Source organism: Euprymna scolopes, chromosome 33 (assembly GCF_053919585.1).
Source record: "Euprymna scolopes isolate OS-2025 chromosome 33, ASM5391958v1, whole genome shotgun sequence".
In the NCBI taxonomy this organism is placed as follows: domain Eukaryota; kingdom Metazoa; phylum Mollusca; class Cephalopoda; order Sepiida; family Sepiolidae; genus Euprymna; species Euprymna scolopes.
Window position 1 is genome coordinate 62636154 of NC_136514.1, and position 19263 is coordinate 62655416.

General features: G+C 33.1%; 1 protein-coding gene across 1 annotated transcript; it reads right to left on the minus strand.

Annotated features, from left to right (window-relative positions):
• Nucleotides 1-4529: 4529 nt before the first annotated feature.
• Nucleotides 4530-13783, minus strand: LOC145258259 (pro-neuropeptide Y-like). The gene is made up of 4 exons (XM_080116242.1): nucleotides 13645-13783; nucleotides 7098-7296; nucleotides 5307-5377; nucleotides 4530-4686 (listed from the first exon to the last, which is right to left on the minus strand). The coding sequence occupies exons 2-3, from the start codon at nucleotides 7253-7255 to the stop codon at nucleotides 5317-5319; spliced, it is 219 nt and encodes a 72-aa protein (XP_079972368.1). The 5' UTR covers nucleotides 7256-7296; nucleotides 13645-13783; the 3' UTR covers nucleotides 4530-4686; nucleotides 5307-5316.
• Nucleotides 13784-19263: the final 5480 nt, after the last annotated feature.

The window sequence follows — 19263 nt, forward strand, 5'->3', positions numbered from 1 at the left end:
TTCGAAATTCTAGGCCACCCGACGCATAGAAGAAAACCTAGTCATGAGTTCCTTAGTCCAGAATTTATCTTTAAGTCCCTGTTACCTTTTTTTTAAATGGAGAGTACATAATGCATGTGCATGTGTTATCGGCAGCTCCAGTAACTCTCATTTCTCCTTTTTTGCCCTTCAGTCCTCATTTCCAATGAGTGATTTTTCTAACAAAGGGTAAAGAAAAAGCTGTTTTCCAGGTCGGTAGTACTTTGTGAACAGTAGCTTAAGATGTCGGAAATTTTCTATTTCTATGTCTACCCTTGTGGTCATGTCACTAGTAAGGGTGATAGAGGTAAACGTTTCATCTGGGCTGACGTTATCCGCCTGATAGTCAGGGACCCGAACCTTGGATTAACCACTAAGGAGGCTGTCCTATCAACAGGTGCAAGGTACGGGCTGCTGTATTGCCATTTGGTGAATGGATTCTGGACCATCTGATAGGGCCACTCGATGTCATATTAGTGGGTAATTGTTACGGCTTTACCTTATCGTGTGCTACAAAAAAGAATTTCATCTCTTTTTCTCTTTTACTTTCCCTCTCTGTCCTGCTCCAACCAAGTCTATCGACCTGTTCCACAAATCCCAAAACCTCAAAATGACAAATCTCCAGAAAAAAACACGAATAAACCTAGAACCCCATCCTCAAACGTAGACCCCTACTACCATGTCTCCTTCTCCAACATCAGGGGTCTACGTTCCAACCTTCAAGAGGTTGAAACACAATTACAGGAGACGACACAGGACATATTCTTTCTAAGTGAAACTGGCATAGGGCCGACCACTTCCCTAGATGAGTTCATAATTAAAGGATACTTTACATCTAAATTTGACCCCCAAGATCGCCATGGGCATGGAGTATGTGCCTACATTAAAGATGGCATTCCATGTGGTAGGGATATCTCCAGAGAAGACCCTAATTTACCTTATATGTGCTTCCAGTTTGTACTAGCCTACACCACTGCATTTATATCGCCCCCACAACTTTAAGAGTATATCTGAGCAAATTGACCACATCCTGTCTGCTCATCCTTTATCTAACACTCACATTTGCCGTGAGTTCAATGTCCATAATGTGGAATGGCTGACCCACTCAAATAAGACAGATGAAAAGGATAGGTGCTTTCAGGATTTTGCCATTTCGTATGACCTCACTCAGATTGTTCACGAGCCCACCCGTGTGCCCGATACTACTGGTCAGTATGGAAGCTTTATAGGTCTTTTTCTCACAACTTCCCCTGGGCTATGTTCATGTTCGTTCTATCTCCTATGTTATCCTCCGACCACTCCGTTGTATCAGTTAAGATAAAAATGAAATGTAATAAGTCTTCAGGCGTACCTCTCTACTGGACTGTATATCGATACTCTATGGCTGACTGGGATAGTTTCCGTACATTCATATCTGATCTACCTCTGCATCCATGTTTAAAATGGATGTGTCCTCTATAGTATGAAACCTGACACAAATGGTTAATTGTAGGCATAGACTGATTCATACTATCCAAAATTTCCAACAAAACCCTAACAGCTAGCCATGGTTCTCCCCAGAATGTGCTGCTGCCATCGCGCACAGAAATCACCTTTTCCATAACTACCAACGTAATAGATTGCTGAGACTAAAGCTGCTTTCAGGACTGCCAGCAACCACTGTAAAAGAGTAATAAAACATGCAAGAGAGCTATATGCTCAGTCCGTTAAATCCAAACTAGCTGAGCAGCGGCTTGGTTCCCACCAGTTTTGGCAAATAGCAAAGAGGATCCTGAACAGAAGCGTGCGTTCTATCCCAACCTTCATCAATGGACCTGAGGTCATCTCGTCAGCATCAGACAAGGTCAAACTATTTGCCAAGAACTTTATAGCTAATTCTACCCTATGCGACGAACGCCATCAACTCCCCGTATTTCCTCCTATAACATACAACACGCTACGCAACATACAAATATCTGTGCGTGAGGTCGCCAAGCTAATCAAGAACCTTGATTCCAGTAAAGCAACTGGCCCTGACGGCAGTCCAGGTATAGTGCTGAAAAAGCTCCAACCAGAACTTGCCATCATGCTTACAAAACTGTTTAAGCGTTGTCTTAAGGAGAAGTGATTTCCAACACCCTGGAAAACCTCATCAGTATGCCCTGTATTTAAGAATTCAGGCGAAAACTCATCTCCCTCTCAGTACAGACAAATATGTCTCCTGTGTGTCATGGATAAGCTGTTGGAATCCATATTAAATAAAGAAGTAGTCAACCACCTCAGCAGAAACAACCTTCTTAGTGACATGCAATATGGTTTCCGCTCCGCAAGATCTACAGCAGATTGCTCTTAACATATCGAAGGCCTTTGATAAGGTATGGCATAAGGGCCTACTTCACAAGATATCTAGCTACAGTATCACTGGAAATGTTTTCTCAATTATTAAATCATTTCTCTCCGATAGGCTCATAAGAGTAGTGGTTGATGGATAGAAATCAAAGGCCCACAGTATTAATGCTGGAGTCTCTAAGGGGTCCGTCCTGGGCCCAACTCTCTTCCTGATCTACATAAATGATCTCCCAAAACACATACTTAAATCATTCGTTGACATCTATGCTGATGACACGACCATCTATGGCAACACATCAAAGGCCGTAAATGATATAGTTCTCTCTTATTCTCTCTCCTCTGATCTTGAGCGCGTGGTCCAGCGGGGACAGAGGTGGTTGGTTACTTTTAATGCATCCAAAAGCAAGCTTCTATCTTTACGTCATCAACGCTCTGATCCCCATCTGGCATCAATTGAAATGGGTAGCTCTCGTCTAAGGGAGGTTCCATGTTTTGACAAGCTTCTTGGTTTGACCTTTACTCCTGATCTGAAATGGAACACGTACATCAGGTCGCTGGAAAAATAGTGGGATCCTTCTACCGCTCCAGGATATCTCACTACTGATGCAATTCTCTATCTGTATAAAAGCCAAGTACGTCCAAGGATGGAGTACTGCTGTGACATCTGAACAGGAGCTTCTAAAGGCAGGATAGGCTGCTTTTAGAAGCCCCTGTCCAGATGTCGCAGCAGTACTCCATCCTTGAATAATCATTTGTAAGTTGTTTTTCAGTTCACAAAGAGAAATCATCATATATTTAGGGATGAGCGTCAAAAAGTTTTCGATCGCACAACTACGCGTGTTTCGGGTAGATGGCGAAACAGAAATGACCAGGCATGCTCAGAGAGACATATTCCGAAAAAGGTGTAACCCTCGCTGACCTCCTCCATTGATCCCTCACCAGCAAACCCCGTCTGGTCACGGCACCAAATTGTATATATGTTATATACTGGGTGGTATGAAGATGACGTATATTCTGTATTGTTGTTGTTGTTCGTCTGAGGAAGAGTCTTAGTATTTCATCTAGAGACCGGGTACATTCTACTACATGAGCACCACCTGTAATTTAATTATAAGAGATTTTTGAATATCTCAATAGATAGACTGAGAGATAGTGTGTTTGACATTTATACATATATGTTTGTTGTATATCGTCTAATGATTGGAATGACCGCTGTTCATTTATCAATGAATAACGAGACACTCTGTTATAAACAAACTTGATTTATTTAACAAACATTCATATATACACAATACGGGGGTGGAGGTGGTGGTGGGAGAGGTGTAGGCTGCAAACGTCACAGGTAGTTCCTCGTCGTCTGTTTCCCGTTTCCGCGTCTCTGCCTTGTTTTTGTTTTCCATCTCACTTTTATGGACTTTCGACCTGGTAACCCATAAACCGATTGACGTCAGTGACTCATATTTTGACCAGCCGGCGTTTACTTTTGGTCTTACCGGCAACCGAATTACGTCATTTCCAGGTCATCCCATTCCCGGTTTCATTTTTGTCGGCCAGGATTCATTCGAACCTTGCTCCATACAACGGCCTGACCCATAAAACGACTTACGTCATAGGACTAGGTCATCCAATTCCCGGGTTCCAGTTTTGTTGGTCCGGATTTTGAGTTCATTCGCACTTTGCCTCTCCATAACAGTCTCACTAAGGCAGCGATGTCAATACTGTAGCGAGCGAGCTCCATGGTAACTAGAGTGGTGCAATATATATATATATATATATATATATATATATATATATATATATATATATATATATATATATATATATATATATAAGGTTGATGAAATGTACAACCTTTGTTGATAAATTAAATATTTAATAAAGAATATAAATGTTAAAATGTATCATGGTAATGATTTAGGTGGAAGAGTGACAAAACTTGAATTCTGATCAAATTTATGAACATATATTTTACAATGTGTTGGTATTGTTAATAACAACTCTACGTAATGTTTTCATACAACATAAACTTTGATGGTGGTCAGGAAGAAGATAAGGTTGTTTTATTAACCTAACTTTTTCGTCGATCAGTGTTAGCAGACCCAGAACAAAATATTATGCAATGCAACTGTTTTTAAAATAATAAAAAATACCATCTTAAAGTGAAATGAAAATAGAAAAGTGAGTTATTTATCAAACATTTTATTTGTAAAACATATCTTTAACATTGAAGGCGAAACGAGCAACAAGACCAGAATATATAATGGAAATTGTTGGAACAGCTTTTCACTTTTATCCATGTCGGGGTCTCTTTTGCATTTGTTGTTGTTGATGTAAATTTATCTAAAAAAATACAATAAAACATAAAGTTATAAATATGTCTAAATGTTCTATCTACATTGTTTTAATAAAAAAATACTTTAAAAAAATATATTCTACAATAAATGCAAAAATGAAGCCTTATAACACAGTTTAGGTCATCTATGGACAGATTTCAACAACAAAAAATCACATTGTAGTTGTAAACCACACTCTTCTGGAGGTAAAAGGTTCAATCCTCAATGCGGACTACATTCAAAATACAAATGTGAAATATTTAGGAATTCTACACAATCGTAACTGACGAAATGAAAATATGCTATCCCTGTGGATTCAAAATAAAGGGTTCCGTTCGAAGTTCCGTACAGATTAATAGTTTGAAAGAAAAGTTCTCGAATTCGAAACGTTGTGAAATGAACGTTTAAGAAAAAAAAACAGTAATCCGAAGCATCCAAATAAAACGTATAATCAATCACACCAACAGCTCAGAAACATAAAATAGTCGGCAATATTCATGGAAAGGCTGGATGATTGTGGAATTTTTTTTTTGTATTTTTATCGCATATCTTGTCAGTTTTTCTTTTAATGAAGTCATTTACTTTTTTATCGGAGTTAACTGAAGTATGTCAATATCTTCTCCTTACCATGATCTGATTAGGCGCCATCAGCAAGAGCTCCGAGAAAAGATCGTTTCTGGATGGCACTGCGTCCAAATCTATATATAATACAATAACACAAAATGTTTTAGACACAAAAGTTATTATTTACATTCATTTATTCTTTTTTATACGTGTTTTATTGCATTGTGTGTGTTCGCAAAAATACTCGCAAAAAGTGTTTTACATTTTACATAATGGTAAAAATGACATTAGTTGGCACTATGGGCGAGACCATAATGTCAGTGATAAGCACTTCGATGAAAATATTCATCGCAGTTTTGTCCAGATATACATACAACGTTATAAAAGTGACATTCAGTGAAACGAAATGGATTATTTGTAAATTTTTCTAATTGGATGACAAAGAGTTTCAGAACCTGATTTATGTAAGATAGTCTCAGATCATGGAATTGTTGATTTTAAATCCTATCAGATATAAAAGTATGATTTGCTACAAGACTGTTGTAATACCGGCCTATTTAACGTCCTATTAATCATAATGATTAAAGTGAATCGTGAGAATTAAGTTCCTCGATCAAAGGCAAAAAAGAATTGTATTTGCTTTTCTAAACAGCATTACACAATAAGGACCAAGGGTAAGTGCAATAACACAAGGAAATGAATGGCACCTTCCTTACAGTTTTATACAATAAAAGAATTACTCCCGACTACGGTCGATCCGTTTATTTTATTGTGCGTAAAAAAACATGTTCAATAAGTTTAGGATAATTTATAGGTTGTTTGTATACGAATAGAACCAATAGATTTTGGGGTTCGGCACTAAAAATTCGGAAAAGGATCGATATGCCGTAAAGGAAGGAAATAAAACTAACATAATCATAATTAATAATGAGTCTTGTATTTTGTGATAAGAAACATTGTGGAAGTTGTTGATAAGAAAACGCTTATAACAATATTTTCATGATTACGATAATAAGTTCAGGTATGTTGAGAGTTGGTTATTCGTACGCGTATAGATGCAAGTGATTGTTTAATAAAGAGAGAATAAGCTGAGTATATATTGCTAATGTAGTTTGACGATTTCAATATCGCGTATATAAGGATTATTTGAACATAAATATATGTTTTATAAATTAGAAGAAATTAACATCCCTATTGTAAAATCAAGTAATCATTTTTTGATAATCATTAATACAAAGCGAATTATTTTTTCCTGAAAACATAATTTGGTACGGTGCAATCTCATTGACATACCGGTTCTCGACAAATCACCGAAGTTAAGCAACGTTGAGCCTGGCTACTACCAGATGTGGGAAGGCTAGGCGCTGTATGTATTTTCTGGGAAGGTTGGACGAGAGGCCAACACTCTCACCTCGAAAAAAGAACTCCTCGCTACAAAAGTATCTACAAAGTTGTAGATGGCCTATGCCTCTCCAGAGGCTAAAGGCTATGGAGGGATGAAAAACATAATTTCTCATAGATTGCCTAAAAACATAATTTCTAATTGTTTGCCTTAAAACATAATTTTTCATTATTTTACTAAAAACATAATTTCTCATTTTTTGTCAATAAATACAATATCTAAATTCAGTTATAAAAGTTATTTACTCGTCATGCAAGTACTATTAACTAAATTTGAACTTGAACTCTACCTTGGACACCACAAACGACTTCTAGTATTGCTGCGTTCATAAAAAAAGGGGGAGTACATTATTAGTATTGTTTATCAGAACTTGACATATATAAAATATTTTGAATGAATTGGATGAATGTGATCATAAAGATTGAATTAAATAAAAGGTTTTAAAAAATCACCTCGGTCGGGCAACGATGGCGTAATATTCGTTTAGTGCTTTCAAGTAATTGGTCAGCTCTTCTGGACTTTGTGGAGCAGCGCCTCCATGATTCTGGCAGTCAACGTCAAAAGAGAACATGACGACAAACAAGAGAACGAGGATAGCGGATTTCTGCATGGTTGAAGTTGAAAAGATGGCGTCTTAAGTAAACAGGATGTCTGAAATTAAAATACAAATATAAAAAACAAACGAGGTTTTGTACTCGTAAATTAACGAAAACATTTTTGTAGGAGTATTTTGGATGTATATCATGCCAAATCCTACAGAAAGTGATGACACGTTGCCAAAAAAAAATTATTATTGCATTCATTATAGAAATACTCGTGTGTTTTGTTTTGTTCAATATAAACAATAAAATACAGCCCCTTTTTCTTAGCCTGATCAGATGTTAGATTTGATATATAGCGATCAAAATATCTCTATGGAAGTTCTCTTTCGTATATGTTTTTATGAAAACGTATCAACACACACACAACACACACACACACCACACACATATATATATATTATATATATATATATATATATATATATTATATATGTATATATATTAGTGATGGGACGATTCAAATATTTTCCCGATTTCGATAAAATTACCTATTCCGTACTAAATTCCCGATTCCGATACAATTATCGATTCCAATTCCGATTCTTTATAAATCTCTAAATATTAAATAATAGAGTTGTTATTTATCACTGTAAAAATACATGACAAATGTGCAGATATTTTCTCAAACATAAAAGTACACTTGTGGGTTAGAAATCTATAACTAGTATAAATAGATCAATAAATATTTATTATTTAATCATTACTATGAGCAGTGAAAGATTTTACTTTAAACAAAATCAAATAAACAAAATAACAATAAAATAATCGTTTTGGGCACCAGTTAATAGGCAAAAACTTTTTCTGGTCCCGATTCTGATTAATCGTCCCAACACTTATATATATATACTAGAAAAATATCTGTTCCAAAAGTGGAAAACTTAATTCCCCTTACAGAACAGTTTTGCACAAATTTTATATCACATTAAATTCCAAATAGAATAACACTAAACTTTATGTACTCCAATTTTGATCTAGATCTATTACTTGATTTGAATTTAAGAAAATGGCCTTAAATTTAAGACGTAAGCTTAAAATTGTTTAAATCCAGGGATACTTGCGCCAAATCCTGGGGTAATTGCACCAACTAAAAAAAGTGCTTTTTATATGCGTGGTTTGCAAAAGAGCACTTTTATCTAGTTGGCGCAATTACCCCCGACTTAGTGCAATAACCCTTAAGTACGGTATGTATATCATGGCATAAAATTTTTCTAATAGGATAGCAATATACTATACTCAGTACAGTGAATAGATTATAGATGATGCTGATAAAGAAGAAATGTAAATGGTAATACAGACAATACAACATAGTCGATGTCGATGTCTCCGTTCAGTCTCCAAAGACAAAGGATACCCCCTGTAAGGGGCAGCTGCGCATGTGATTGTGTGGCAATGGTTGCGCAATCACCAACCACACCTCTCCTGAATCGGCACTGCTTAAATCAAGTGGCAAGGATAAGTCCAGGACGAATGGAAACAATGCCGATATAAGCGGAGAGCGCATACAGCACCTGAAAGTCACAAATAGTCACCCATCTAGTACTGGCCAAGATCATCGTTGCTTAGCTTCGGTGATCTGACGGGAACCAGTGTGTCAAACCTGATTATGCCGTATTCAACATAGTACAACAAATAATATTATAGAATACAGAAAAGTGTATTTTGTTCAAATAATCAATTCCTTTTTATCAGAAGGGAAAAACCAATTACCTAAAAAAATAGTTTTCATAATTTATTTGAAAAAATTACAAAAAGATTATTAATTGTTCATGAAATCTTAAAAGAATAAAAATGTATTTGAAATAATACATTATGAAGTTTAATAGTCTAGTGTAATGTACTATTACAAATTGTCTAGAAATCATTTATAAGAGTCCAGAAAATGAGTGAAATAATTAAGATTCAATAAATGTATTATGTCTCTACACGTCTTTCATGAGATGTTTGTAAGTATGATGCGAAAAAATCTATTCATGCGGTTTTTTTTTGTTAAGACTTTTTTCTTCTTCTCTTTTATATTACTGATCCAAGCAATTTATATGAATAATAATAATAATAATAATAATAATAATAATAATAATAATAATAGTGTAGAACACTGTAAAATAAGTTTTCCATCATTTTGCTCTTTCTCTCCCTCTCTCTCTCTCTCTCTCTCTCTCTCTCTATATATATATATATATATATATATATATATATATATATATATATATATATATCCCCCTCTCTCTCTCTCTTTATATATATTTATATATATATATATATATATATATATATATCCCCCTCTCTCTCTCTTTATATATATATATATATATATATATATATATTCCTATAAACTTGGGTTGTTTATGTATTGATATTGATATTAAAAATTATCTTTCTATTTATTAAAAAGAAAATACAACTTTTTTATATGAATCGGGTGTCTGCAAAAGATCTAGCTAATTTGTATATTCTTTTAAACATTCATTTTGATTAATTCCCTGTTAGTTTTTGCGGTTTTCTTATGGGATGACCATTTTTAGCTAGCTATTACGTGCAATTATATTCATGCAGATATTCTATATGATTTATACTTGCGTAATATTTGCGTAACAAGCTTATAGTAAACACACAATTCTTCCCATATATATATTTATGTATGTATATATATATTTGCTTTAAAAATTTTGCCTACCAAACACCTCTGGCCGTTTTTGGTCTATAGACATGAAAATTAATATATAGTGTATCCCATGCGACACTTTAAAATTGGCTTTTAGCCACGAAAAATCGGTGCAAAAGTGTGAAAATTATGAAAATGGAATTTGCAAGGTGACGGTCGAAAGATAGCATTACAAATGTGCATGCGTAACGTAAAAGGTATTGATTCATGTTTTAATTTGTTTAATGCTTTCATAGCTCGAGCATATACGTCAAAGGAAAAAAGTAAATCGTCAGCTAAACGTTTATGTTTCGATTGTCGATTAACATTTTTGATCATTGCTATATATTGAGTCCAATATAATATAATAATTAATGCGAAATCTGCATTAATCAAAATATCATATTTAAGCGATTTTACGACTGGGCAATGCCGGGTGGCCTGATAGTATATATATATATATATATATATATATATATATATATATATATATATATATAAAGAGAGAGAGAGAGATAGAGAGAGAGAGAGAAGAATGAGAATTTTTGACAAACCTGTGAATTCTTCTTTTAAACTCCTCGACTGTATATTCACGGGCAATATGAACCGGAACAAATACATTGAGGACCTTGTGAAGTCTGCTACAAAAAAGGTAGGTTTCCTCTATCTCACACCTGAGAGTATCCTTTACATCTAGAAAGCCACAATTCGCCCATGCGTGGAGTATTGTTGCTACATCTGGGCTGGTGCATCTACTGCTAGTCTCTTCCTCTTCGATAGGGTTCAAAGAACAACCTCCAATCGTATAGATCCCGCTTTGTCAACTAACTTCCAACTCCTGTCCCATCATCACAATGTTGCATCTCTGTGCCTGTTTTGCCGGAATATGCGATGTTGAACTCATTACACTTGTGCTTCGAGCGGCGTATATACCCTCGACAAACCCACTTAGCAACAAAATCATATTCCTTCACTGTTGCGGTCCCTACATGCTAGAAGGCTGTCTACTCTAATAGTTTCTTCCCTCAAATAGCTATACTTTGGAATTCCTTTACTGCTACCTGCTTCCCTGTCTGTACTTATATGCGGAAGTTACTTAAACATCTTGTTCATCTTCCCTAACCATGGTCCCAAATAGTAGCCCTATACATCCAAGTGGCAATATGCCTCGTTTGGGATGAACGTCAAAAAATGGTGGAAAATTTATGTTTGCATTTTTTTATGTTTTCTAGTTTTCGTAGGTCTTTTCTCTTTTCGAGTGAAAACTGGCTGATATACTTGCCTTATTCTCTTCCGTCTCGAGTATTGTCCTATCCATTTGGATTCATCTTCGAAATAATACGTTGCTTAGATATTTATAAACAGTTTCAGCGTAAATCACAATATAGTTATATTATTAATACAGTGTTAGTATTATAAGGAGTGTATCAAAGTCATTGCGCTGAATCAACCATAAGAGTAAGCGCAAATTCATCAGCGACATTGAAAAACTAAAATAATGCCTTGTTTCAGTTTGTCAATGTCACTGATGAATTTGCGCTGACTCTTTTCAACCTCTTATGGTTGATTCAGCGCAATGAAACCAATGGTACGACCTTGAAATATTTATATATAGTGTCGTAATAAATATTGTATCTTCAGCTTTCATATCGACGATCGAGCACTTTATTGGATTTTTTCATCGCCTCCTTACACACTATATATATATATATATATATATATATATGTGTGTGTGTGTGTGTGTGTGTGTGTGTGTGTGTGTGTGTGTGTGTGTGTGTGTGTGTGTGTGTGTGTGTGTGTGTGTGTTTTGTGTGCACTTCTGCTAATTTTATTTTAAATGCTTGAGTTAAATAAGATTTCATGCTCAATTTCAATAACAGATGAAATCTTTCAATCATTTGCAGTCTATAAAGATTTTTAATTTTTTTACTTCGTTTGCAAAATGATGTGAACTTTATCCAAAGTAAATTCCATATGTTACTTATAATTGATTTCATTTGTAAATGGTGTAAAAACCATTTCTCCCAACTCACTTATATTTACCTATCAACGAGGGCCGCATTAGATACACACTCTGAAGGGCATTTTTGATTTTGACGAAAATGAAAATTGCTTCAGCTGCCTTCATTAAGTTAAAAAAAAAATGGTTTGTAAATAAAACGAAATATCCAAGAGAAACCATGAAATGCATTAATATATTTTACATGTTTCTTTTCTTTATGTGTACGTATTTTTAATTTACACATTCACTTATCATACATATCTATAACTATATCTATCCAACTACACACAAACACACACACACACACATATATATATATATATATATATATATATATATATATATGTGTGTGCGTGTGTGTGTGTGTGTACACGCACACATACACACACATCTATAATATAAAGCTGAACGTCTGCGTGTGTGTGTCTGGTCACGAATAGGCTCCTATATGGTTGACCATTATAGAAAACTGATCCCATATAATGATAGAAGATGTATCGAGACACAGGAATGGGCATGTTGGACCTGGCATAATGATGATTCGTTAAAATTGTGGGTTATGCGTACGCGCCTGGTCCACAAAGTATGGAAATAAAAAAATTAAAAATTAAAAAAAAAACGTTTACAAGTGTTTTTGATATAGATGTACATAATAACACTTTGATATGTGTGTTTTAACGTTAATAGGGATGGTATAATAAAATTGTGAGATCTGCGTTCGCGCCTAGCCTCCATAGAATGGAAATAGGCACAAACTTTAATAAAGACTTTTCATATCTATCTGCGTAAATATACTTTGATAATTATGTTTCAGTTTGAAGAAATACGGTGTAATAAACTTATGGGGTGTTCGTTCGCGCCTGACCTCCATTGAATAGAAATATGTCACAAAATTTAACAACGTTTTTTAATATAGATCCACAGAATGTTGTGATAAGTGTTTCAGTGTGAACAGGTATGGTACAATAAATTATGGGGTTTATCTATTTTATTTTTACTTTCATCATATTTTGCTTTGGGTTCGATACCTCCAAATTCGAAGCTATCTCTTTATAAGCCTTCCTTTTCATAACCTTTCATACTTTCATAAATCAGAGTCTATTTTCTGTAGGCTGTTTTTGAACCCAGTCAACGACGGGTACTTTTGCTAGTATATATATATATATATATATATATATATATATATATATATATATATATATATATATATATATATATATAGTCAATCATTCTATTAAAAAAAAAACTAGAATAAATAACACATTGCGGAAAATACACTGTATTTTCTTATTAAATAAAAAATTGCACAACCGTACGTCGTTTGTCAAAATTTTTGATAATTTTAATATATGTTTGTCATTACATTATTAGTTTGTATTTAATATAATGTTTCGACACGCGATATATAAGAGAGTTGCGATTATCTAGAAATATCATGACAGAAATTCATGCTTGCAACTATCTGCAAAACTTTTGAAGCATTTGTTGAACAGAATTCGTCACGCTTGTTTGAAATGTAGTAGAATGGGTCATATATTTAATAAAATCATAACTTTAAAATAAGCTGTTTATGTAAATATTGCTAACATATATTTCGAAAGAAACTTCTGAAAATGTATTTTTCTCTAAATCTGTGATTAAATTCCTGGTAAAAGCACCAAAAATAATTTGAAAAGAATGGCTGTAAAACTCTCTCCGGAGCAAGAGAATATCCCTATCTTGTTTGACTGCAAGAATAAACATTGAAGACTTACCTTCGGATGTTACGCAAAGATGGTCAGATGCAGAAGAGATATGTGCCTTGCAGAAAACTCTCTAGTTTATATAGCATGATTCCGGCAATTACCTGTCAGATACAGAAAGGTGATCTAATTTCAAATCCGTAATTAGTACGCCGATCAGTTTCTCTCCAGCTGAGCCAAGGGTAATTAACCAATCTTTTATGATCATATTTGATTGTATAGCGTTTCAAAAGACACGCAGTAGGACACAAGTATGAATGTTAGTGTAGGCAGGGGGGGGGGAGAAGACGATAATAGGTAAAAAGAAGACGTAGTAGAATAGCAACCGGACAACGACGATGATGGGAGAAATTGAAATGCAAGAAGAAGACGACGGCAGCGGAAAAAAACAAAACGATAAGTACAATAAAAGACAAAAGGTTGAAATACAGAAAAATTTGAAAAATGAGGAAGAGAAAAAGAAACATTTTATCGTCTTTATTTTATGTATTTTAGATATAACTTGAATGATTTGTAAACTCTCTTTCATCACAATCATCATCAACAACAAGAAGAAAGCGCAAAAAAGGAAGAAAAGGGCAAGAATAAAAAGAAGATTACAATGAAATAGTGTACATGAAAGTACAAGGGGACAAAAGTAGGAAGAAGACGAAGAAAATAAGGAAGAACAACAAGAACGAATGGACGACAGTAAAAAAAAAAGCGAAGTGAAAGAAAGGGGAAGGAAAGGAAAGGGGCGGGAAAAAAGGGGAAGGGAAAGAAAGGGTAAAAGAAAGAAATCGAGAATAAAATTAACAAGATCGACAAGAAGTAGAAGAAGAAGTATGAGAAGAAGAAAAGATGAAAAAGAAGGAAATAAAATAGTATTTTCATTATGTGAGATGTGACCTTATGTTCGACAGCAATGGCAACCTCAATAACAGAATTGTCAAAGGCATAATAGATGACTCTTTTCATGGCGTTGGCGACATGAAATCCGCACGATCGACATCTCAGCCGTTCGTCAATTTAAAGTTTCATTTTCTTACAATTCGATTTATCTTTTTCATTTCCTTATCTCTGCTTTCATCTTCAAGAGGAAGAAGTTTTTGGAACAATATAAAAGTTTAAGGGTGGATGGACAGGTTAATAGATCCGATAGTCCATTCGACAACTCGACATTCATATAAATAAGTTAAAGCAAATCAAGTCATATGCCCACTTATACACACACACATATATATATGCATATATATATATATATATATATATATATATATATATACTTAAATTTATACGTGTCTATATGTGTTTATATATGCACATTGTATAGTTATACTAGAATTGGTTATTGGATTTTATTGCATTGATGTTGCATCAGTATAAATATATATATATATATATATATATATATATATATATATATATTTATATTATAAAGATAATGTGTTATCTGTTTGAAACGGAAACTATGTTATGGGTGTTTAAATTTCACATGAGGCAATGTTTTATCTTTAAATTTATAATCTTACTTATTTTAAAACTTCATTAAAGATATATATATATATATATATATATATACATACATACATACATACATATGTATATATATATATATATATATATATATATATATATATATGGGCATTTAATAAGGTTGTATGCAATCTTATAAAATATCGTAAATAACATCCAAAATTGTGGTAAATATTTTTTTAATTTCTGTAGAAAATCTCGTTTTGAAAGTTAAGAAAACAGACATTCATCCTATTTACACAGAATAAACGTCAGAAGATGACTGTCATTCGTGTTATTTTAAAATAAAAGGCTTTAGTCCACTGAAATTACTTTACTTCCCTTCATTTAAAAAAATCTGCAAATATATTAGAATTATCCGATCTTACTTATATTTTAAATGTACATTAATAAATTAATGTTAATATAAAGTATTAACTTAGTAAAAAAACATCGTCGCTGGAAAGATAGATTGTGGGATCCTTCTACCGCTCCAGAAGATATCTCACTACTGATGCAATTCTCTATCTGTATGAAAGCCAAGTACGTCCAAGGATGGAATACTGCTGCCATATCTGGGTAGAAGCTGCTAAGAACAGCCTATCCTGCCTTGACAGAGTACAAAATCGATTTCGTGGCTTGGTGGGGAATGCACTTTTATCTTCCCTACAGCCTCTCTCCCACACATGGACACAAAAACATGGACACAAAAAAACATGGACACGAAAAACATGAACACAAAAAAAGAAAAAAACAAAAAAACATGGACACCAAAAAACATAAACAAAAACAGAAAAAACATGGACACAAAAAAAGAAAAAAACATGGACACAAAAAACATGGACACAAAAAAACATGGACAAAAAAAAAATATGGACACAAAAAACATGGACACAAAAAACATGGACACAACAAAAAACATGGACACAAAAAACATGGACACAAAAAAGAAAAAACATGACACCAAAAAGAAAAAAAACATCCAAGACAAAGTGATTTGTACAATTGTCTATACATTCAAAATTCAGTGGTTTCTACAATTGTCTGCATATTCAAAATTAAGTGATTTGTAAAATTATCAGTATACTCAAAATTTAGTGGTTTGTAAAATTGCGTGTATTTCCAAGATAAAGTGATTTCTATAATTGTTTGTATGTTTAAAATTCACTTCTTTCCCCCTTTTGTATAATATTTTAAAATAGTTCTATGTATTCGCTTATTATGTGGTCTACTTTTTGTCTTGTTGTCTATATTGTCTAAATTTAATGCGTTATGACGTCATGTTTTCTTTTTATTGTGTGGTTTGTTCTAATTGCATTGATTAGTGTGGCTTTCAGTAGAAATTTAGCTGTTAATCTATCTTTCCATGCAGATATCAATTTTAGTGTATTTAATAATAATAAGAAGAAGAAGATGAAGAAGAAGAAGAACAACAACAACAACAAAATTAATGTTGTTTTACATACTGCTCAGAGTTTTCAGTAAAAAAGAACTAAAACAAATGCAGGAATGTAAAGATAGAAGAAAACTCGTCCAGAATGGGTGAAATTAATGATCCTAACAACATATTATCACGATTTTTATGCCTCTTTACTAGAATGAAAATCTATATATATATACAGACACGAAACTTGATTTTGTAGTATTTTTATTTCATTTAGAATCTGTTACATGATTTTGAATCTAGGAAGTGTGTGGAAATTATGTCTTAAGAAGAAATTTAAACTCGTTTTTAAATATTTCTGTACCTATATTATAGAAAAACTAAGAAAAAGTTATAATACACCAAGGAATATGGAATTTAGGGAATGTGTCTTATATATATTGTTAAAATCTTACAACAATGTGAATTTTAATGAAAAGCATATATTCTCTTTGCTCATGAATATAAATTAAACTAAATATAGCTCATATAACCATATATTTTTTTTGCTTTATGCCAACTGATGAAGATAACATTTATACCTTGATTTGTTAAATTTACACACAAAACGTACCAACGCCTATCGTGATTCTGTGTATTTTCTGATATTATAACACATCCAAGAATTATGTTAAATATCGTCTCATGCTATTTTACTGATCCTTTTTCATCTTCAACTCACTTTATTTTTTTCCAAGTCATTCGATATTTCGATGAATGTAGTTTGTACAAGGTTGTTTAATATTCTTTATTGAAACTCCAAGCATTCATCCTCCCTAGCGATAACAATTACTCATTTTAGAATCAGCTATCCGTAGCTTAACTTATAAGACTCAAATCTGATAGTGTCAAAAATCATTGGCATTCAATCACGTCGGACCCAAGATCATTCTATAATTTATATTTCTACTCTCTTCTAAAGAAGATACTTCTTGCTTAAATGTAGCCAGAAATCGAAATCTGCAGTTTCAGATTTCCACAATAGTTAGTGCGCTGATTTGGTTTCATTGTCTAAGTTTCGTATTTTGATCTAATTTCTTATCAGAGGATGTGTTCTAATATTTTCATTATGCGTTGTTAGAGATAAATTTATCTGCAAAACAAGACATTAGCAGGATCTTAAGATGTCCAGGTGTTATGATGTATTCTGTCATGAATATGGCGTATTCATAACAATTTCAATATTGGTCAAACGACTTGTTTCTCACAGCCAATCATCTGAATAACTTAGTAATGATCAAGTCAAATATTGAAACAACTTTGCTTTATCATTAATATTATTCTTTTTTCTTTTCATGTATTAAAACAATTAAAATAATAAACGCTTTTTGAAACTATTAAACTATTTTTTATAGTAAACTATATTTTATGTTTATTTTTCCACCCTAATAAAAATATGTAAACTTTTTATCAATTGATTTTTTAATCGCATATCTTTTCAAATAACTATGTTTATTTAAGTTAATATTTTATAGATTTTTGTCAAGCTGTTTAGATATTTTTAAAAATATATTTATTTACAGAAACATGAAAGAAAACAATAAATGAATTATATTTTACAGTTTTATTGGTTTCACACAGGTAAATGTCCAACAGAAAAGAGTTAAACAGTTTTAAAATGTGAATATTTCACATATGTTTTTACAAAACGTTAAATTCAAACAACATAATAAGTAGGAATCCTGTAGATGATATTGCCGAAACATTTATTTTTAAATTAGCGACTATCGTAATAGATTGCACGGATTTAAATAAAGTATATTCAAATAAAATATGTTTAAATATAGTACATTTAAAAAAAAACGTAACTATATTTGAAAAAAACAAAATAAAAACAAAACCAATATATGTTTGAAAAAATATATTAACAACACATATCTTAATATTTTGCCCAAAATATATAAGTAAGCAGTTTTACAGAATTACAGAATAAGCAGTTTTACAGAATTACAGAATAAGCAGTTTTACAGAATTGCGGGAGTATTTTCTCCATTTTGTGCTTCCATACCTCAATTGACAGACCTGGTTGAAAGTTAGGGTCCGGTTTTATGCACAATTATCGATTTTATACACTAATTACCTACGCTATAGTTTTAACGTAAACTTCATTACATAGGAAAACAATATTTGTTAGATAATTGTGTTTTCATCAATTTTGAATTTTTTGGAGTATTTTATTTTTTCCGGGATTGATCTTGAGATTGCGCACACGTTAACTTTGTTTGGGGGGGATTTGTTAATTAGGTCGATTAGGAGATATAAAGACCTGTATTATGCACTGTAATTCACTGGCTGCCAGGTTTGACGTACGCGCGATAAACAAATCTACTTCGCTCTTACTGACACTGCTACCCCCACTTATTTTTTAGCATTTGCGGGTGGGTATGCTGACAACGATTATCACGGTTAAATTTCAGGGAATTATTTTTCCACCATCACCCAAAAAAAGTTGTCCACTCCGAAATCCGTTCTTTATATGAGGATGTTGGGGGTGTCTATTCCGAACACCGTTCTTAACATGGAGAGGTTGATGGTGTCTATTCTGAAATCTGTTCTTAGCATGACAATACTCAAAAAAGTGAAATGAAAAAAGTCGTAATCGTTTTGTTTTACACGTTAAAAACTGTAATTGCACTTAATACTATTGGTTGAAGAGTTGAAAAGAAGAGAAAGACTTGAACAACAAACGGAAACAACTAGGACCTCTACCATTC

Excerpts from the sequence above, each read along its gene's own strand:
- LOC145258259 (XM_080116242.1), bottom strand. The coding sequence starts at position 7,255 with ATGCAGAAATCCGCTATCCTCGTTCTCTTGTTTGTCGTCATGTTCTCT. Across the intron at positions 5,378-7,097 it reads GCCATCGTTGCCCGACCGAG|ATTTGGACGCAGTGCCATCC; the intron begins GTGATTTTTTAA and ends TATTATATATAG.